The sequence below is a fragment of the Quercus lobata genome, chromosome 4, assembly GCF_001633185.2.
Source record: "Quercus lobata isolate SW786 chromosome 4, ValleyOak3.0 Primary Assembly, whole genome shotgun sequence".
Classification (NCBI taxonomy): Eukaryota; Viridiplantae; Streptophyta; class Magnoliopsida; order Fagales; family Fagaceae; genus Quercus; species Quercus lobata.
Genome location: NC_044907.1, coordinates 96670341 through 96693565, shown reverse-complemented (window position 1 = coordinate 96693565; position 23225 = coordinate 96670341). Strand labels below are relative to the sequence as shown.

The 23225-nt window shown below is 35.7% G+C and overlaps 1 protein-coding gene across 1 annotated transcript; it reads left to right on the top strand.

Annotated features, from left to right (window-relative positions):
* The first annotated feature begins 8202 nt into the window (after positions 1 to 8202).
* Positions 8203 to 20252, top strand: LOC115986261 (protein RETICULATA-RELATED 1, chloroplastic). Its single transcript, XM_031109107.1, is given in 10 exon segments — positions 8203 to 8384; positions 9059 to 9491; positions 11801 to 12001; positions 12103 to 12195; positions 12271 to 12386; positions 18129 to 18227; positions 18330 to 18464; positions 18466 to 18630; positions 18754 to 18918; positions 19646 to 20252. Coding segments are annotated over 10 exon segments (1872 nt in total). The 3' UTR covers positions 19929 to 20252.
* Positions 20253 to 23225: the final 2973 nt, after the last annotated feature.

Below are 23225 nucleotides of genomic sequence, written 5' to 3'. Positions count from 1 at the left end.
CCGGCATATATGCCGGGTACACCATATACCTGCTCTCTTGGGTGGACCTTCCTCGGTGGACACTGCCTGACCCGCTAAAATTCCTTGATAATAGGGTCTCATTTAAAGTGAATTACATTATATAATATACAATAATATTTATTATTTTTCTAGCTAGATATTATATTAATAATAATTATGTATACATATTGATCTGCACATTATTATATTAGCTATAAAACCATATGAACAAAGCGTAACACATAACTTTTACGGAATAACTTAAAAGTTAACAAGATCAATTATGGAATATTTAAATCTTGGTGGGAATGGTGGTTGTGAATTGGGACAACTTACAAGTTAGATTAATTGATTCGAGTTGATTAGCCTTGTCATGAACTTAGAGGAAGAAAAAAAAAATTTATTTTATTTTATTTTATTTTGATGGAAAATACTAGGACTTTATTAATGATTTGAAAGTGAAAGTACATCATGGATCAAAGCTTGCTCAATAAAGCAAGGAGTCTCTTCAATCCAAGCAGTGAAATCAACAATGCTAGACGCATGTTTTGCTAGTAGGTGTGCAAGCCTATTTCTTTGTCTCCTAAGGTGAGAAAACTTGACTCTACAAAAATCTTTTGAGAGATCCAATATGCCTTCAATAATGGGAGCCACTGAAGATGGAGGGGTGGATAGCTCACATAATGCTCTATAAATAATAATCAAATCACCCTCAAGTACAATATCCTGAATCCACACATCCTTTGCAAATTGCATGCTTGCCTCAAAAGCCTTTGCTTCTACTTCCAAAGCACCAAGCGGGGCATGGAGTTTCATGGTCATTGCAACTTCAAGTCTTCCCCCATTGTCCCGAATAATCACTCCCACACCTGTAGCTTTTTGTTTGGAAAATACAGCCCCATCCACATTTACTTTAAAATAGTTCGTCGATGGTGGAAGCTAGACTTGCCTCTCTTCACTCCGTGTGACTGGTGCATCATTTTCCTCAACCGCTACTTTATATTCTTCAATATACTGAGCTGCCTAATTAATGATAGCTATCCCAGATTTTCTTGCACCACCTAGTTTGACCTCATTTCTATTGTGCCACAATGCCCAAGCGATTGTCACAACCCATGCTATCTTATCCACCTCTAATTGATCCTCCATCATCATAAGCCACATCAAATCCTGGAAATTTTGGCAACGTGATGACCTCACTGAAACCACCATTTTAGAGCACTCCCAAGCTTCCTTAGCTTTCGGGCATGTCCATAATACGTGTTGTATGGATTCAACCTTTGTTCTGCATTCCTCACAATAGGCATCCTGCACCACTTTCCTCTTGATAAGGTTAACTTTAGTTGGTAGCATGTCCTGACATGCTCATCATGTGAAATGGCACAGTTCATGTGGAAGAAGAAGGTTCCAAATTTGATTCCAGAACCGTCATTGTTGACTAGAATTTGAAGGAGCACCATTGGTTGCTTTCCGAGACATCCTCATTGCTACTGCATAGGCACTTCTCACACTAAAAGGACCATATGAGGACTCGGCCCAAAGTTGCTTTTCTACAGGAAGTTTGGAATTGAGTGGGATGCTTTTGATAATATCGGCTTCAAATGGAAGAAACAGGGCATCGATGATCTCAGACTTCCAGCTTGCGGTATTCGGATTAATCAACTCACTAACTCTTGTGTCCGAGTTCAAAAATTGTCTAGGAGACACCACTTTGTATGTAGATACTGTGGGTAACCACTTATCCCCCCACATCCGGATGTTTTCTCCATTTCCCACCCTCCACCGTAGGCCCTCCCTAACTAGATTCTGAGCAGACATAATGTTACACCATGTATAGGATGGGTTGTTGCAAAGTGGCGCATTTACAAAATCACACTGAGGGAAATACTTTGCCTTGAGCACCCAATAAACCGAGGAATTCTAGCCTATTTGAAACCTCCATCCTTGTTTTGCTAGCAGGGCCAGATTAAACTGCTTAAGTTGTTTAAAACCCAAACCTCCACTAGCTTTTGGCTCACACATCCTCTCCCAATTAAGCCCGGCTATTTTTCTTTCATCTTTCTTCTACTTCCACCAAAAATTTCTTGTCATACTCATCAATTCTTCGTAAAGAGAATCCGGTAATTTGAAGCAACTCATGGTATACGTAGGGATGACTTGGGCTACTGCTTTTACCAACACTTCCTTGCCCGCTTTGGAAAGCATCTTCTTCTTCCAATCTGCCAATTTCTTTCCAAGTTTTTCCTTGATGTCATTGAAAGTATTTTTTTTTTCCCTCCTTCCCACTAAAGACAGTAGGCCTAGATACTTCTCATGTTGCTTGATCACTTAAGCACCAAACTTGCTTTTTATCTCCTCTTGCACCTCCTTTGATGTATTGTTGTTGAAAAACAATGATATCTTAGCCCTATTCAACTATTGGCCTAAAGCTTGCTCATATACTTGCAAGACTCTCGGAAGAGACTCACATTCAACAATAGAAGCTTTGCAGAAAATCAAGCTATCGTTAGCAAAGAAGAGATAGGAAAGCTTGGGACCCCCACAACATACAGCAATCCCTTCCATCTGTCCACTCCCCACCACCTGTTGAATTAGAGCTAAAAGTCCCTTTGCACACAACAAAAAAATGTAGGGCGATAAGGGGTCTCCTTGACAGATTCTGCTCGAAGGAATGATACGGCCTTTTGACTTGCCATTGATCTTTATGGAGTACATAACAGATGTTATACACAGCATGATTAAACTTCTCCATTTCAGATCAAAACCCAATCTCTCCATAATTTTATCCAAGCACCCTTATTCCATCCTATCGTATGGTTTGCTTATATCAAGTTAAAGAGTCATCTCACCATCTTTCCCTCCTTTTTTCTGACTAATATAATGCATAGTCTCAAAAGCCAAAAGAACATTGTCTATAATGAGTCTACCATGCACAAAAGTACTTTGAGTATCTCTAATGATGGAAGGTAAGATCTTTTTCAGCCTATTAGCTATAGCTTTCGATGCAATTTTGTAAACTACATTGCACAGACTAGTAGGTCTAAAATCAATAATTTTCTTTGGCTCTTTTATTTTGGGAATAAGCACAATTTGAGTTTCATTGAAATTAGGGGGAGAAATACACAGGTTGAGGAAATCTAGTACTGTTTTAGTTACCACTTCACCACTTTTGGTCCAAAAATGTTGAAAGAAGAGTGGGGGCATACCTTCAGGTCCCGGGGCCTTTAACAAATACATTTGTTTGAGAGCCCGTCTACATTCATCAGTAGTGAAATCACTTATTAGCATATGGTTCATTGTTGCACTTACCTTTGGCTGAACTACTTAGAGCAGCTGTGTGAAGTCTGTCAGTTGCTTGAGGTAAACAAATTTGTATAATACTCCACAGCCACTTCCTCAATGCATTTCTCATCTACCTGCCACACATCAAATTGCATCCATCAGACCTTCAATGAAATTCTTCTTCTGTCTGGTTGAGGCCTTTGTATGGAAGAAACTTGTATTTCTATCACCCGATTGAAACTAGTTGAGTCTAAATCTCTGCCGCCATATGGAATCCTCCTTCTCCAACCAAAAATTTAGATCAATCCATGTGCTCCTCAGTGCTTTAATCATCTCATGAGAGAGGGTTGTTGTTCGAGCCACTCAAGCCGAGATTGTGGCTCTGCTACTTTCTGACCCACATGATTGAATTCAAGCTTGTTCCATGTATCCAATCTGCTTTTGCACTTTTCTAAACAATTATTCAGCACATATTCTTGAGCCGTGATTAAGCCCTCTTCCCATGCTTCTTTCACGATCTCCTCATATTGCTGATCTTTCAACCATATCGACTTGAACCTGAACAATTTCTTGGCCTTCATCTTCCAAGGTTTTTGAATCATACGAAGGAGCAACAGTGAATGATCCGACACCGATGAGGATATGTGGAACAGCTTTGCGGTAGGGAAAAGGTCCATCCATTCTTGTGTAGCCAATGCACAATCCAGCCTTTCTCGAATCTGCTCACTATCGGATTTCTAGTACAGCCACGTAAACTTTGGGCCAATAAAACCAATATCACGGAAGCCACAGAAGTTGATGGCTTCGTTGAAATTATCTATCTGCTGTCTCGATCTTAGACTACCCCCCTCCTTTTTAGATAAGCCTGTAATCTCATTAAAGTCCTCAATGGCAAGCCATGGCAATGTAGATGCTCCATTCAAGTGCTTAAGCTTTGCCCAAGATTCATGCCTCTTCATTGTGTCTAGATTGCCCTAGAATCTTGTAAGGTGCCAACAACCCACATCTGCCCCATTATCTACGAACGCATCAATATCTGATTGTGAAAACGCTTGAACCTCCACCGTAATACCCTCCTTCCACAATAGTGCCAATCCATCACTCCTCCCTTTACTTGGCACAATTAATCTATGTTTCATGTTGCATTTGCCTTTTACCATCTCCATCCACTCTCTATTCGATTTCATCTCCATAACGAAAATGATACTGGGCTCTTCTTTATTCGCTGCCTTCTCTAAGGCTTTAACTGCTTGGAGCTTAGAGGTTCCTAAGCCCCCGGTAGTTCTAACTTAACAGATTTATTGGTCCCGATGGGGTTACCTTACAACCTCTGTCGATACTTGGTTTATGGACATCAGTGCATCGAGTTGTTGAGTCCCCTCAAGCAACCTCACCTTCTTTTCCTTCCCCTCTGATTCTAAGCATTCATCCTCCGTACCAACATGCTTCCTCTTTGGTTCACCCATCGACCTCAAAGAATCATCTTCCATTTGATGCGTTGGCATCTCCCTAAGCCTTGTCTAGCTTCCTCATTTTTGACTAGCCTGACCCACTCGGACCTCGACTAGCTTAGGCTTAGTTTGAAAGTCTTGGGAGTGTTCCACATTTTTGCTTTCTCATCCCAACTTGAACGTACAATTCGAATCCTTAGTAACTTCCATTTCTAAAAGAGGTGTGTTTTCCTTAAACTCCTTAAAATCCAGACCCGTGTACTTCATGATATTTCCAAAAACTCCATCCACTCCTTGATTTGAGCTATTGTCAATCCTGTTCAGCAATTTATTAGGGATATCTCTTTTTGAATTTGAAACCCTTGGATCATATTGAATAGCCTCATCAATATCCATAATAATCTCCTCAAAATCAAAGATTTGTTTATTTAGATTCCTGCCATTACTGCCATGCATGTTGTCCATCTTCCTCTGATCTCAGCCGCCACCATCTGCTTCCATAAGCACCACCTCCTCCATAGAGCTGTAACTCAAGTCGGCTTGGTTTAAGGCTACTGAAGCACTCTTGTTTAGGGCAGGAGACCTGGCCAAAGGTGACTGACTTCGGACACTCTCCGAACTCTCAAAACCCTATACCTCCATTGTTAGTTTCTTTGCCAAGTTGAATTGGGAAGCCCTAAGCCATGAGCCAAACTGTTGTTCATCTGTTGATAACGAACCTCTGCTACTGAACCATAGAACATAGTCCTTATCGTCAATGTGAAAGATGGCCGCACCAATAACGAATATTCGGCAAATGTTCATACATGAAAGAGGTCCATCCTTCACCCATTTGATCCCACGAGATCTTCCTACCCCTACATAGTGGCTTCCGAATGTCTATGGCAACACTGACTCTCATAAAGTTGCCTCCTCTCATCTCATTAACGTCCTTTGGTTTCATCACCATACCTAGTGTTTCACTAATGCTGAAAGCGGCTTCAACCGTTAATAAGGAGAAAGGTAGGTTGTGAATTTGCACCTAGAAAGAGGTTTTATCAAAGCTTAGATTTGCAACAGGAGTTATACCATCATATCTTTGTAACACCACCAAATGTCTGGCAAATGTCCATAGCTCCCCTTGGAGAACCTTCTCTACATCCACTTCCAACTCAAAAACTATCAACACCAAATTATCACCAGCAAAGGTAAACTTAAAATTCCTTTGTGTACACCATATTGGCATGAAAGTTCTAGCCACCACTTTGATATTCACAGACCTTCGAGTAAGAAACTTCACTACCAGAACAGACTCCATTGGTTTTCTTTCCTTTGAGAGATCAACATTCATCCCCTTCGTATTTGATAGGGACAGTTTTTTCCATCTATTTGCGATGTCCTCTATACCTATTGCTAATACTGTTTCCCAAAACCCACAAAGAAAAAACCCCTAGCCCTACTAGTAACGTTGTTACTAGAGGGAACTCAACTTCCTTCTCAAAAAGAGAAGGGGACCCTATGCTACAGTGAGAGAAAAGGTAGCCCCTATTCTCCTCGAGAACTTCAAGTACACAATAGTACTATAATTGTGCAATAAACTTTTTTTTGTTAATTTTCTACTTAGATTCTATCCCTTCCTTCATTGTACATAAATAATACTCATAATGAGATAACTATCTTAACAAATAAGAACTAACTCCTATCGAATACAAATTTGAAATAATAAAAACCTAATCTACTATTGCTAATTTATCATTCAAATTCAAAAAATATTCCAATTTGTATAGCAGGTGCATCCTGAACGTATTACAACTCTAGAATTATTGATGATGCTTGGAGTACCTCACTTTGATTCTCCAAAATTTCATAAGATCCTTGTACTTTGATTTACAAATTACATTGGATTGTTTATCTAAGACCTCTATAATTTGATATCATGAATCTTGCATCTTTGCTTCCATCTTTGGTATGCTTTTGGACATGTCCTTGAGAATCTCTAACATTCGGTTGACATGCTCTGACATTGTTTGTTGTTCTTCAAGATTGAAGCTTTGATATGGGCTAGTCATGAAGAACTTTGAGCATGATGCAAAAACTGATTTTTAAGAAGGTTTTTTTTTTTTTTTTTTTTTTTCTTTTGGGAAGTGGGATGGGTGACGTTTTGAGTAATGGGTCAAGTTAAGAAAAAAATGTTGGCTTTAGCAAAATGGTCTAGTGGAAAATGGAAACGCGGTGATTTTTATTTATTTTTTGGCTGTGCATTATTAACAGTACTAGTGGGATGTAGGACAAGGGTGGGTTTGACAGAGCTTTTTTTTTTAGTGCGGCTTTTTTGATGGAGATGCAAATTAAAATGCTTTGATTCCAAATGTTGTGAACTAGGATAATTAAAAGATAGATTAATCAATTCGAGTTGACTAGCCTCCTGAACTTACAAGGAGAATAGACTCTTTTTAGTTAATTTTCTGCTTAGGTTTCATTCCTTACTTCAGGACCTTCATAGTACATAAATAGTACTCACAATGAGATAACTATCCTAAGAACTCTAACCGACTCTCTATATTTTTGTAACATTTGGAGAGTAAACAGTACATTTTGTCTTTTATCTATTTACTTTTTCAAATACACTTTTCAGCGTACTCTAATTTTTTTTTTTATCCAATTTAAATATTATTTTTTCATTCTTTCTTTAATCTTCATTTATTATTTTTTTAATCTTTCTATATTTTTCATTTATTTATTCCCAACAATTACATTTTTCAAATTCCCAATTGCTATATTTTTTAAATCATAACATTTTTATAACATTTTAATTAATTTGAAATTTATCAAAAAAATTTGTTAGTCTTGAAATTTATCAAATATATGTAATTTGGAATGAAATTATTCATTGCATTTTCCATTCAAAATCCATAATTTTTGCCTAGTTTTTTCTTTTTCCTTTTTAGGTTATGATTATTATTCAATAACTTATCATTATCTCTTTCAATTTTTTTTAAACCCTATTAACTTATCAATAGTTCTTCCTTAAAAAAAAAAAAAAAAAAAAAAAAAAAAAAAAAAAAAAAACTTATCAATGGTTAGATGAATGGTTTATTCTTTTGCTAAAGAGGATTTTGGGGGTGTAATAGTAATTTGAGGTCTGGAAGAAACGACCAACAGGTGATGGTTAGTTAGAGCAGGAGAAGAGTGAAGACCATTCGGGGATGGTTAGTTAGCCCAACCTATTAGAACTAAAAATCAAAGCCGGCCTTGACTCACCCAAGCACGCCTGAGTCAACTCACCTAACTAACTTTCAGATTGGGTATTTGATAGTGTGGAGGGATTTTGCAGGCTAGCACGGTGAGGGGAAAAAAATATAACAAGTTAATATACGGTCGAAAAAAATTTGGAAACTAGCATCTCGAGTTTTCAAAACTCGAGATCAATGACAAAAATCGAGGCTTTCAAACTCAAATTCTGATTGCTGCTCGTGTTATGATTGCTAAGATGGACAAGGTTTTGCCACATGGAACTCAAGTCTTAAAGACTCGAGTTCCAAAGAAGAACACGAACAAAGATGGCGATGAAGATGAAGAACCAGAAATGGGAAGAAGAAGTAGAACAGGGGAACTAGAAATGGGAAGAAGATGCAAAATAGGGGAAGAAGAAGCAAAAGTACTGATCAGCCCGTGATTCAAATTTACAATAATTTTCCCCAATCCTAGACCTAAGTGGCACTGAATACTCTTGCCGTCCATCGACTTCAATTAAATAAACTTTCAATTTTAGGTGGGTATCAATGACGCTCGTAGGTTACAAAAGAATTCCCATCCACTCATCGCACCCATTAAAAGGCACATGTATGTTCACTTTTTTTATTTTGAAAATAAAATTCATATTTGGGTTGTGGGATGAATATCTTTGGAAACTCTGAGAAGAAACAAAGGAGTTACAGGGCAGAAAGTAAATGGTGGAACTCGAGTCTTTCTTAAAAACTCGAGTTTCACATGGATTTTTTTTTTTTTTTTTTTTCCGCATCAGCTTCCACTACTTACAACTCAAGTTTAGAAACTGAGTTCTAGACACTCAAGATGTTAGTTTGCTGAATACTTTGCAAACTAGACAATTAACTAAAATATTATAAAAATAAAGCTAAATGAAAAAAAAAATTCTGATAGTGAGTTTCGCAACTACATCAAACACCACCCCCCCCCCTCCCTCTTTTTCTTAACATCTTCACATCTCTCTCTCTCTCTTTCTCTCTCCCTCTCTCGTTAACACACTCCCCTAAAACTTTTTAGAGAGAGACAATTAAAAAAATTAAAAACCCCTATCCTATGTAATTTTCTTGGTATCCAAACAGGAAAAAAAAAAAGAAGAAGAAAGAAATATCTCACGCGGTGTTACAAACGGCGCAAATTATGCCGATAAAGACCTTATCATCATCGTCGTCATCATCGAAGGTGGTTGCTGGTGGTCCCTATTTGCCGCCGGTAGCCGGAAAGAAACTTGCTCGCAGTAGGAGAGGAGTTCTGGTACTCAAAGCCTTTTCTTCTTCTTCTTCCTCGTCGTCGGCAGTGGTGGAAGGAGACTTCTCCTCCTCCTCCTCCGTGAGTTTATTGGAGCGTTGCTTGGTAGCGCCACCGGCACTTTCCGATATAGCTGTTTCTTCTTCTTCTTCTTCTTCTTCTATGCTGAGTCCGGTTATGAAAGGGCAGTACGGTGCGTTTGGTGCGGTTACCTTGGAGAAAGGCAAGCTCGATATGTCTCAGAAGCAATCCCAGTCTAGCCCCGAGGTACTTCTTTCTCTCTTTCTTTTTAACATCTATTAGTGTTTGGTTGCTCAGAGTTTTTTAGAATTATTTGAGATATTACACATTTAGTCTATGTTTCAGAATTATTTGGAGATAAAAAGAAAATTTATGTTAGAGTTAACTGTAGGACCTTTTTTGCACAAACTTAAAAGTATTAAGAACTAAAATGAATCATCATGTCCAAGCTAGGATAGGCTAAGATTTGAGGACTAAATGTTTACTTCAACAATAGAATTCTTGAGATTCATTGCTCTAACTTTGTCACCAGAATAAATAATTTAAGATTCTGCTTAAGTTTCCTGTTTGAATTTCTACAAGGCTTTTCTTAGTTGGAGGAACCCGTATTGGCTTGCCATCATCTTTTGCTTTTCTGGGTTTATTACCATTTCTTCAATGGATGTATGGAATCTGGTGTCGACATTCTTGATGTGGATGGGATGGTGTGGAAGTAACAGAATAGTCGTATGTTCAAGGATGTTGGGGGTCTCTCAATCAGATGAAATCCCTGTTGATTCGTACCTTGTTTGTTTGCTCTCGGGCATGGGGTTTTACACATTTTACCTCTATTTTTGAGTTCCAATACGCTTTTAGATCTTCTGTATGACCTTCTTGTAATTTTTTTAAGATACTTTGTGTTCATCATCGCAAACATAAAGTATGTTTCGTCTTCAATAAAACTTTTATTACTTATCCCAAAAAAAAAAAGATTCTTGACCAATTTTCCTATCAAAAAATATCTTGACCAATTCAAATGCTTTTTAGTAGATTTGTAACATTTATATTATTATATATGTAATCAGTGATGCATGACATATAGTATGTCATTTTAAGTTTTGAATTTAGTTGTTTCAATAAATTTCAACTTCAGTGAGCATGTCTTTAGATACCATCCCAAAATAAAAGAGCATGAATTGATTTAGGACGCCTTTCTCTCTCAGATATAATACTTCAATTTGTAGTTATCCTTTTAGTACATAAATGGTTTCATTAGATTTTTACTTTAAAAGAATGTCATTATTAGATCCTTTTTTATTTATAAGTAAGATGAATTTTTTTTGCAAAGAGACTACTCCATGTGCAATGGACACAGAGGAGTCTAAAGAATACAAAAGAACAAAATTATGTACCAAGATACAATGGCTATATGAATTCTGGACGGGAAATGGTTTGAGTAAACCCCCATGCTCGAGACCAATCAAATAAAGAACCACTATACAAAGCTAACAATTGAGTTCCTGTTGTTTTTGGATCCTCAAACATATGACAATTTTGTTCCCTTCAAATTGTCCACATCAAACATAGTGGAACTAAATTCCAAATGTTCGATGAATGCTAACCAACCCAATTGTGTATGATGTGGACAATTTGAACTAAAATCCTTTGTTCTCCAATTATGTACATTTCATTTGTTGTATTCTTGTAGGGTCATTTATAAAAATGAACTTTTGGGTTGGCTATGGATCTTTGGATCCCCATAGATCAACCGAGGTTGGCCCATTCAATCCTATTTAACCAGCATCATACCAAAGACAGAGCCCTTTGGACAAACCCCTAGTTAGTAAATCACTGATACACGACCCCAGCCGCCATGGATACTTCCTAACACCTTCTTAATCAACATGTCTTTTATTATTAGTAACAATATTAGTTTAGGTGTTCTTATACCTCTTTTGTTTTGTCAACTTGAATCAAATGACTCTTTCTCGCTAGTGCATTAATTGTTCTCCTTTGCTCATGAATAAACCATATCAAGTGACTCTCTGCACCTTTTCATCAATTGGAGCTACCCTTGTCCTTGTCCTTAAACAAATTTATTTGTTTCGTAACCTATCTTTCCTTATATTTATATTTATCCATCTAAATGTTCTTGTTTTAGTTTGACTCTTTTTATGAATATGTTGCATCTCAATAGCCTAACATTTAGTACCATAGAGCATAGCTGACCTTGTATCAGCCTTATTACATCTTTTTCTTTAACTTAATAGGTTTTATAACTCTTATATAGCCTTCTGAGATAAAGTGGACTTCTGGTTGTGTTTGAAACTGGTGAAATCGGTAGTTTTGATACCATCTAAATTATATGACTCCTAAATTATGCAAATATTATTTTAGGGGGAACCAACATATTTATAGATTTGGACTTGGGTGCTGATCTAGGTCTAAGTACTCAGATTCAAGGTTCTGCATTTTACCAATTAACTGAATTTTACTGCTTTGATTTGGTTTAAACATGTTGTGATGAAAATTGTTCATTGTCTTGGGCAACATGACTGATACTTCTGGAATTGCAGACTGCAATCGGGGGAGGTGGTGGAGATATTGGAAAGAAAATAAATCATGGTGGTGGTGATGGTGGTGATGATGATGGTGATGACGACGATTACTTTGATGACTTTGATGATGGTGATGACGACGATTACTTTGATGACTTTGATGATGGTGATGAAGGGGATGAGGGAGGCCTATTTAGGAGACGTAAATTTCTTGAGGAGGTTAAAATTCTTTTATATGCTCTTGGGTAGATTAAATGTTTTGTCTGAGTGCTGTTAATTAGTATTTTCTAATGCAGTAATAATTATGTGCCTTTTATCAGCTTTTTGATCTTAAATTCGTAGATGCGGTGTTAAACGAGTGGCAGAAGACAATGATGGATTTGCCTGCTGGATTCCGACAAGCTTATGAAATGGTATGGTATTTCTCTAAATACATGCTTTTGGCAAAGAATTATCTCTCCATATACCAACTCAAATTTTACCTCCAGGGTCTGGTTAGCTCTGCTCAAATGGTAAAATTCCTAGCAATCAATGCCCGGCCGACTACTACTAGATTTATCTCCCGAGCACTTCCTGAAGGAATGTCGAGGGCATTTATTGGCAGGTGAATATGCTTCCTTTAATTCCACATCATCGGCTGTCAAAGTTGCAGAGTTCCCATATAATCCTATGCTACATTTACATATTAATCTCTCTTCCTCTCTGTTTTTGGTCTTAACTGTTCATATCTGCAACGTTTTTGGGATTGTTTTGCTTTTGGCACTTGATACAATTTATTGTGATAAAATCCCTCAGTATGTTCATTTCCAATAAAAAAAGGATCCTAATTATATTCTTAAGGTTTCACTTTTGCTTCCTTAGATGCTGATACAGTAGAAATAGCTCAAGGAATTCAGTTTCTGGCATCAGGCTTATCTTTTTTCAAGAATGACAAAGCGTTACATGTGCATTCACCATGATATTTGAATATAAAAAAACTAAGCTTACCTGTGTGCGTTTATCATAATTTCTGAATATAAAGAAACAAAGCTTCACACTTGCATTTGCCATGAAATGTGAATATATAAAATTGTTTCATGACATTGAAACTTTTTGTGTGATATAAGGTTGCAATTAGCCTACAACTTAAACTGATTCCCCTGAAATTTGGGCTTCTTTTAATAGATTCCTGTTCCTGTTCTGTGATATGGGCATATGGCATCTTGTTATTGTCACTCCATCTTTCTCTCTCTCCCCCACCCCCTCACCCCTTTCAGAAAAAAAAAAAAAAAAAAAAAAAGAAGAGAGAGAGAGAGGAAGAAAAGAAAATCCAAGAATGAAAAGAGAAAAATGAGGAGAATGTAGGGTCTTGCAGGATATCACCTTATTCTCAAAAAAAAAGTTTACCTTTAAACTAGTTTGGTGGAAATTGGAAAATTCCTCCAACCTACTACGTGGCGATTGATAAAACCATCCATGTTATCTTTTAGTCACATCATCTATTTACTGAGTCATGTGACTTGTTTAAGTAATACAAATGGATGGTTGCATGAATCACCACGTAATGGTTTGGAGGAGGCTTTTGGAGGAAAAATCTATCCTATTATTATTCAGTTCTTTAGCACTAGATTAGAACCCTTGCAGAAGTGTAAGATTAAAGACCTGGTGAACCCCTTGAGATGCAGTAAAGTATTTTATGTTGATTTCTGTCACATGAGGGGACCCTGGGTTTAGAATGTGCAGTGTATGAGATAATAGGTATTGATTTGTTAAGGCAATCAAGTTATAATGTAACTCAAGCCTTTGGACATGTGTCATTTGGGTTCTAAGTATACTCTGATGTTGGACAGCTGTAGTATGGATGCGTTTAACAACTGTCTTATGTAATAAAGGTGGTGAGTTATGTGTAAACGGAATGGGGAAAATTTAGAGGTTTTGGGGTATGTCTACCCCGGCCCTATTTCCATGGAAAATTATCAGTAGGTCTTAGGATCCCCCTAGGGTTTCTTTCTGTCCTTGGACTGCTGCGAAGGGGAAGATTTTGACTAATGATTAAGAGGCTGTTTGGATTTGCTATTTCCATAACTCATAACTTAAAAATGGTGGGACCTATGGTTGAGAAGTCCGTTTGGATTTTGTTTCCATCATTCAATTCTCTGATTTTTAAGTTATGAGTTATGGAAATTGAAAACACATTTTAGGTGTTTTCAGTTTCCATAACTCAATTTCCAATGGCATTCTCGTAATTAAACTCACAACTCTCTCACTGTTCAGCGGCAATGTTTGACTTTTGGGCTTTTTTTTTTTGAAACAAAAAGTAACGGCAAAACTGAGTGATGAATGCTGTTTGGGTGGATTTGGGGAAATTGTGGTATTTTAAGTGATGAGTGATGAGTGAGGAAAATTGAGTGAGGAGTAATGAATGATGACAAAAAAAAAAATCCAAACAGCCCCTAAGTATGTAAGGTATTATTGTTATTGATTGGTGTGTTGGGTGCAAATGGAATGGGGAATGTGGACCATTTGCTCCTACATTGTCCTATGGCATTTTACCTGTGGTTTGTGGTTTTTTGTTTATTTGGTATACTTTGGGTTATGCCACAGTGGGTTATGGATTTGTTAACATCTTAGGAGGGCAGTTTTGGCTGGAATCATAATGCCGTTATATGGAAGATGGTGCCACATTGCTTGATGTGGTGTATTTGGTGGGAGAGATGCTAGTACTTTTGAGGGATGTGAACTTTCTAGCAGTGAGCTTAAGTAGTTTTTCTTTTACTCCTTGATGGATTGGACTAGAGTTCTTCAATTAGATTCTTCTTTTTCCTTGTTAGAGATGATTGAGCAGTATAATTTGAGAGGATGATTAAGGATTTAGGCTTTGTAATGATATGGAGGTAGGGTTGAATTTGTGATTGAGAACAAAGCAAGGACAATAGGAATAAGGTTGCTGTTAGCAGGGCTTCCAATGTTGGTGACATGAATACTAACTGAGCCTAGGTTTTGTATTTTTAGTTTGCTAGATTTTCTTGTTTGATGAGAAAAAGGTTGGGTGTTAAAGTATGATTTCTACTGTGAAAAGGAAGTTTTTAAGATTCTCCTCTCGTAGGTTTAAAAATGATAGAGGTACAATAGAACAAAAAAGAAGAAATAAAGAATAGAAGGAATTGAAATATCTTTTTTTTTTTTTTAAGATTTTTTATCAGTGAAAAATTAAATAAATTGCAACATTACTTTTTTTTTTTTAATAAGATATTTTATTAGAGAAAAAGGAAAGAGAGTGATATAGGTTTATGGTTTATATACGAGCGAACAATGTTGCCCTAGATAACTTACAGATACAAAAATTTTAGAATATTCAATAGAGTATTCCCATCTAACAACATCCAAATCCAAAATTACATGCTTAACAAGCAAAGCTATAAATCTCAATTAATTAAGTGCTAACACAACAAGACAGAGTTAGGAGCCTTTTTATAAATATGAGAACTCTAATTCAAAATAATCCTAATCCTTAGATTAAGTAAATTATAACCCTACATGTAACTATATAATATAAGTCGTGTCCTACACGTTGAGATTGCATCAAGTGTGTGTATACACACACACACACACACACACACACACACACACTGCATTATAAGTATATTAAAATTATTAATCTAATTATACTCTCTCTCATGCTGCACAAACAGTACATAAAACAGAAGAGTCCTTACCACGTTATAAGCACATTATAATTACTAAGCTAATTAAATTCTAGGTGAAACTCTACTGCCAAACTTCTGGAAGTTTATAGTTCTATTTCAATTGAAAATCTATTACTAAAAGTTTGAAGAAATTGAAAAGAAATATCAATGGAAATTTCAAAATATTATAATCATCGCCAGTGACCCATTAGTTCTGCTGGTACCTATTGGTGTCCCCAAATGGTGATGTCCAGGGTTCGTATTGAGAAACTACAGAGAGATTTTCTATGGACTGGTATTGGTGCTGAAACTAAAGTCCACCAGTGAAGTGCTCTCAGATTTGTGAACCAGTGTAGAGGTGGGGGTTAGGTATTAGATGTTTGAGAAAAGTTAACCAAGCTTTGTTAGGCAAATGGTTGTGGAGATATGAGACTGAGAGAGATGCTCTTTGGAGAAGAGTCATAGAGGCGAAAGATGGGAGTGAATGGCAGGGATGGTGTACAAAAGCTGTCTCTGGTCCATATGGTTTTAGTCTTTGGAAATGCATCAAAAGAGACTAGTTGACTTTCTCCAGTTTTCTTTTTTTTTCATAGGTAACAAAAAAAAAAATATATATATATATATATTAAGAAAAAACTAGCCAACCCGAGTACATTGGGGATGTATTGTGGGGGAAAAAATCAAGAACCAAAATTACAATGATCAAGTAAAGCAGGAAGGGAAAAACAAGAAAAATGCAAGAAAAAAGACTTAATCTCTAACACGGGCTTCTCACATCCCTCAAAGCATCTAGCATTCCTTTCTCTCCAAATACACCACATCAAGCAATGTGGCACAAGTCTCCAAAAAACAATGTTGCAATGTCGCTTGAAATTTCCTTGCCAAGACTCAAACAACTGGAGTCCAAACAAACAAAACACCAAAGACCATAGCTCATAAGCCATTGGGCAATGAAGTAGAAGATGATCCACCGACTCCCCCCACCACTTACACATATAGCACCAATCAAGAACAATAATACTCCTTCTATGGAGGTTATCAGTTGTAAGAATCTTAACTAAAGAGGCTGACCATGAAAAGACCACTTACACATATAGCACCAATCAAGAACAATAATACTCCTTCTATGGAGGTTATCAGTTGTAAGAATCTTAACTAAAGAGACTGACCATGAAAAGAAAGCCACCCTTGGAGGGACCTTTGATTGCCACACCAACCTCCAAGGGAAGGAGAGAGTAGGAGGGTAGAAAGAAAGATAGAAACTTTTAACCTCAAAACCACCCCGACTCCATGCTGGCTTCCAACAAACCTTATCAGGGCCAACCCCTCGCACTTTCGAAGAGTAAACAATGGCCATGTGGGTGATGGTACAAGAGTGAAGTTTTGGCATGATGTGTGGTTTGGAGATTATCCTCTTAAGGAGGCTTTTCCGGAATTTTACTGTATTAGTCGATGTAGGGAGGCTTCACTGGATGCACAGCTCTCGTCAATTGGGAATTAGAATCATTGGCATTGTTTATGGACTTGATCTATTCCACGTCTGTGCAGGGTGATGGTTGCAATAAATCTGTTGGAAGCCGGCTAAGAGTAGAGGTTTTGAGGTTCGTGGATATTATCATTCTTCATCCCCTTCTAATGTCATGCTAGCATATGAGTTGTGGACAATGGTGTTTAGCTTGTTTGGAATCTAGAGGTGTTACCTTCATGGCAGGGCAGGTTCAGCCAACATTGCAATATAGCTTTGTGGAGGTTTGTGCCACATTGCATAATGTGGTATATTTGGAGAGAACAGAATGATAGAAGTTTTGAAGGATGTGAACGCTCTATTCTCGAGATTAAGTCTTTTTCTTTCGTACTTAACTCGAGTAGAGTTTAGCTTCTTACAAACATTTTCATGTTTTTCTATTTCTGATTTGCTGGATCATTATAATTTGGGATCTTGATTATATTGTACCCATAGTACATTTCTAGTGTATTTGGGTCTGTTTTGTTTTCAATACAATTTTTGTTACTTATCAAAAAAAGAGATCCTCCATCCTCCAACTTAAAGTAGCAAAATATTTAAATCATCTAACCAAATCAGTAGTTTTTTGACAAAAATCTTTAACAATAGACTTCCATCATATAACTTAGGATAATTTTCTTTTAGTTTTATTAATTTTCTTCCTTGTTTTTTTTCTCTTCTTTTTTTTTCTTCTTTGTAAATTTTGGTTTGCTTTGTGCTTTTCATGCATAAAGTAGCCTTTTGAATATACATCTTTCTTACTTATCAAAAAAATAACTTTTCTTTATATATGAATTTTTAAGTAATCTGTGCACTGGAGAGGCATTTTGCTAGTTCATATTATGGTTTTCAATTAGTTGGTTAAGAATCAGAGTTCACTATTGTAAATGTTCATTCGTAGTATACATACCTGGATATGACTGTTTTGTGCCATCAGAGGTACATAATCATAGGCAATGAAGTATTAGAAATGGATTTAATGTTCTGGATAAACTTCTTACCAAATTTTAAACACAATTATATAACAGATAATATCTTTACGCCAACCTCTCAATAATGCTGTGAACAAATTAGTGGTTGATTCTTTTCTATGTGCATTGACTGATTGAATATCAGTAAGCAGTTGAGTCTATCCTCGGATTCTTGTGTAATCAACTAAAATTATTCTGTTGCACAGGATGATTGCAGATCCTGCCTTCTTATATAAGCTTCTTTTGGAGCAAGCTGCTACAATTGGCTGTTCAGTTTGGTGGGAGTTGAAGAACCGTAAGGATAGGCATGTTCTTTATTTATGACAACTTTTTATCTGTTATGCTCATTAAATATAATTAACTGATTAGATAATTAACTGATTAGATTCTCTTTACTATGGTTGTAGGATAAAGCAAGAGTGGGATTTGGCACTAATTAATGTCCTTACCATAGCAGCCTGCAATGCTGTTGTTGTTTGGTCTCTTGCTCCTTGTCGTTCATATGGTAACACATTCCAATTCGACTTGCAAAATACATTACAGAATTCCAAACAATATATTTGAAAAGAGTTACCCACTTCGGGAATTTGACTTGCAGAAGAGAATCCATTCATTCTTCTACAAGGCTGCAGAGTTGTGTATGGTTGGGTTAAGTGCTGGAGCAGTACAGGGTGCAGTATCAAACTTTTTGGCCAGTAAAGAGGGAAGGTAAATATTTCTTTTGTTAATCTATTTTCTTCACCTTATAAGTAGGAAAGTAAATAACTCTGTCTGTGATGGGGCGAAGTATTCAGACTAAATTATTTTGGGTGACCATTAATTGTTGGGCAGGTTATCTGTGACAATTCCAACTGTGAGTACCAATGCACTTGGTTATGGTGCATTCCTCGGTCTCTATGCAAACCTCAGATATCAGTTGTTAAGTGGATTTGATAGAGCAATGATCAGCCACTTTGATGTTATTGGAGTGGCATTGTTTTTTAGCACAGCTTTGAGGTTTGTTTCTTTCTTTACCAAGTCATTCATGTAAACCTGACAATAGTGCTGGTTCACACTTACTGACTTACGTAGTTTTTGCATTTTCCCATGCTAAAGGAAGGGATGTTTTCAAACCTTTCTCTCATTCTAATTTATTAAATTGATATGATATTGTTGGGGATTTTCTTCATTGTTGATATAATCAATATGTTCACTTAGTTGTATAGTCTTCTAACTGTAGTGGCTTCTCTTTCATTATTTTAGCTTTTGCTAATAGCTTATTCATTTCTAGGAAAGAGCTTCTTATTCTATTCTATTCTTTTATATATTTATTTAGAACAAAATATGTGCTATTCCGTTGGGTTTATATTCTTGTCAGTCTGTCAATATATATTTTATGTTTGCCTCATATGCTCTGAGAATTCCATCTGGTGGCATTAGCATTCTCTGTCTCCTTGCTTCTATGTCAAAGGACCCATTTACATTTGATGCCAGTTTTTTCATTTAAGGTTTCTTCCTTGATAAATTCCTTCTGTAAGTGATAGATTTGCAATCTTTGTCAGAACTTGTTAATATGCATCCACATATTGATTATATTGAACTCTGTAACCATAGATTATGAAAGCTTGTTTGTTTGATCGGTATTGGTGTCCAAACTTTATGTACCTAAAATAATTGTCCTTGCCTTTGGATACTTTCATCAGAGCTTGAGCAGTTTAACTTTGTTATTAATCATTGTATGCAGGATTTTGAATGTTCAATTAGGAGAGAGATCAAGGCTGGCATGGTTAGGCGTAGAGGCAGATCCACTGGTTCAATCAGATAGTCTCTTGAAGGTTTACAGCAGACCTTCTGAGGATGTTAATAGGCCATCTTCAAAATGGTTTATATCAAAGAATGCCATTGTTTCTGGGCTTGGGCTCCTTGGCATCAAACAGGGGACTGTTGACTCTGTTGCTGATGGGGAACCAGCAGCTCCCAAGGCACGGAGAAAGAGGATTGTCCGGAAGAAGGTGACTACAAGTTGAGCATAGTTCTGTTGATCTAGTCACTATCACTGTCCAATTTTGCCATATGACGAAGACATTGAGAGCTTGCTCACCAAAATTTAGAGAAAGAGCGGATGGGAAGTATCCATAATGATTCATGGCTGCTTCTGGAGTGGGGCAGTTGAGAGAAAATTTAATGACTAGTACAAGAATAATATTTTTGGGGAGGATTTTTTTTTTTTTTTTTTTCCCCCCCTTTAAAGTACTTGCACTTAATCTAAATTGACATGTATAACAATGCTGTATTCAGAATTGATTGTTCTTGAAATTTTTTTATAGATTGAAGGTTTAGTTACGATATTACACCTTTTTTTTAAATGGGAATATTACATTGTTTTTAAAAATAACTTCTAAACATTTCTTTTGGGCTCTCAAACTGTCAAGATTTCGCAAAACCTGTTTGTCATGTCCCAAACAATTCAATGATTTTGAATTATAGCCATCATTCTCCTTAGTTATGAATGTTAAATCTATTCTATCATCAATTGATCCAACTGCAAATATTTGTAATGAACTTCTGTAATTCACCCCAATTGAGTCAGTATTCAATTCAAGTAAGCCTTGTTTACAAGGCTGGTCTCTTATCCTTGAAAAAGGATACAAGAAACAATGCTCTCTCCTGGCTAGTTATATGTACCGGATACATGATATATCAGCTTTGTTTTTGCAACCTTTTGTATCCCTTATAGCTGGGATGGGAACATATATCGTACCCCCTTGTGGGTGTGATAAATTTGTTACATCCCAACAATTGGGATTGCAATTTAATCCGTTACATCTAAGCTGGTGGATCACTTTTTTTTTTTTTTTTTTTGCAAGCGGATGGATATCATTTTATGTGTCGTCTATCCCCAGTACAAGGGTCAAAACTTGTAGCACATTGGTTGCAAGTGTAATCGAAAAACAAGGTCTATGGCAACAAAAAAAATTTCTTGCTACATATGGCAATGAAACACCTTTTGCAGGCTAATGTTTGTCGTCATTTTCGTCGCATAATCTATATCTATATATTACAAAAAGCTGAAGCATAACATTTATTGCTACTGAGCTTTTGTTGCGCCACTTCATTGCCACGTCATTCGTCAAATAATTATTATTTATTATTTATTCCTTTTTTTTTACAAAAAAAAAAATATATATATATATAAATAGATTATTAACTTTGCATATCCATCTTTGTCGGTTTTAATATCTATATATTTCTTTTTTATTTCCAAATTTTCCTATAATTTTTTTTACATTCACTTCTTTTTTAAATATTTACACTTTTTTCAACTTTTCTTTTTCCCTTATCTTTTCATCTCCCCACTACCCTCTACTTTAATATTGCAATTCATCTTTCTCTTCATCTTCCTTTATTTGTCTCTTCTTATCCCTTCCCTCTTACTATAAATTTGTCACTCTTTTCCATTCTTTGCATAGTTTTCTCTTACAAAAAGGTCTCTCTCTCTCTCTCTCTCTCTCTCTCTCTCTCTCTCTCTCTCTCTCTCAATGTTTTGGTGGATTTTTATTTTTTATTGCATCTCCGCTTTAGGTTGATAAATTTTTGTATTTTTAAGAACTCTAATTTAGGTTGATACGGTTTAGTTTTGTATTTTAAGTTATTATTATTATTATTATTATTTTTCTCTTTAATTGTTAAATTTTATCCAATTACATTATAAAAAATTAAAGATAGTAGATAAAAATAAAATAGTATTCCATTACATAGCATAATTTGGATAATTTAGTGTTTATTTTTATATCTTTTAATTTTTCTTATTTTTTTCTTCTCTTCTATTTTACTCAATATTGAAATTCAACCACATCCTCCTTCTCATTAAATTATTTATTTTCTCTCTCTTTTTGTTTTAAAAAATAAAAATGTAATATTTTACTTAAATTCAAATAAAAGAAAATTGTGTTCATCAAATTATACTCATTTTTTTTAACAATTACACTTTCTCCAACATTTCTCCTTCTCTTTACCTTTTCATCTCCCCAAACATTCTACCCTGATATCACTCTTCCTCTTTCCTTTTATCTTCCTTTATTTTGTTTCTTTTTATTATCATCCTCTTAGTATAAATTTGTCATTCACTCTTCTATTTTTTACATAATTTTATCTCACAAAAAAAAATGGTTATCTCCCACTCTTTCCCCCTCAATTTTTTGGTGGATTTTTATTTTTATTTTTCTTGCATCTCTATTTTAGCTTGATAAAGTTTTGTATTCTTTAGAACTCTGTTTTGATTGATGGGATTTAGTTTTGTGTTTTAAGGTTTTTTTTTTTATTTTTTTTTTATTTTTTTTTTTATTTATGACTTTGATTGTTAAATATTATCATATTGCATTATAAATAATTAAAAATAGTATATAAGAATGTACTATTATTATATTACATAGAATTATTTGGATAAGTTAGTGTTTATTGTTATGTATTTTTTTTTTTTTGGCGAAAAGCACATTTTAGTCCCTACATTTTCAGGCGATTCCCATTTTAGTCCCTAAATTTTATTTTTACCGTTTTTAGTCCCTATCCTGAAAAACGCTTTTTATTTTGGTCCCTGCCATTACATCAGAAACGGAAATTGCATAGCTGGCAAACGACATGCACTGTTGGCCTGACGTGGCCATTAAAATAATAATAAAAAATGCCACGTCAGCATTTAAATTAAAAAAAAATTAATTTATTAATTTTAACTAAATAAAAAAAATTAAAAACAGAATTAAAAACTAAAAATCATATGAATTGAGATCTAAGTGTGTCTTGAACAAGAACAATAAGAACACAAACTCAAATCCAAGAACACAAACCCAGAAATTAAAAAAACAAACAAAAAAAAGAAGGTATTTTTCACTATTTATCCACCTGACACTTCTTCTATTAACTAAAACTAGAACCGGATAATAAAAAAACTCTCCTTCCCCAAAAACTCATCTCTCAAAAATGTTAGTCCCCAAAAACCATCTCCCCTAACACTATTGAAAAAACAATCATTAGCGTAAAAGAAAAACCCAAACTGAAAAACCCTTTTGAACCCATAGCTAACGCATCAATTTCTGGGTTTGGATCGTCAAATCCGTAGATCTCAGTCTCTCTATCCTTCCTCATTCTCAGATTGGAGCTTAGATTTTTTTTTTTTTTTTTTTTTTTTTTTTTTTTTGTGGAGAACCAAACGGTCCTCACTCTCAGATCGGCATGGAGCTTAGATCAGTGTGGATTATGAGATATCTTCATTGAGTGAAACGGAAAACAAATCAGTAAGTTGTGGTTTGGGTAAGTGATTGTTCTGA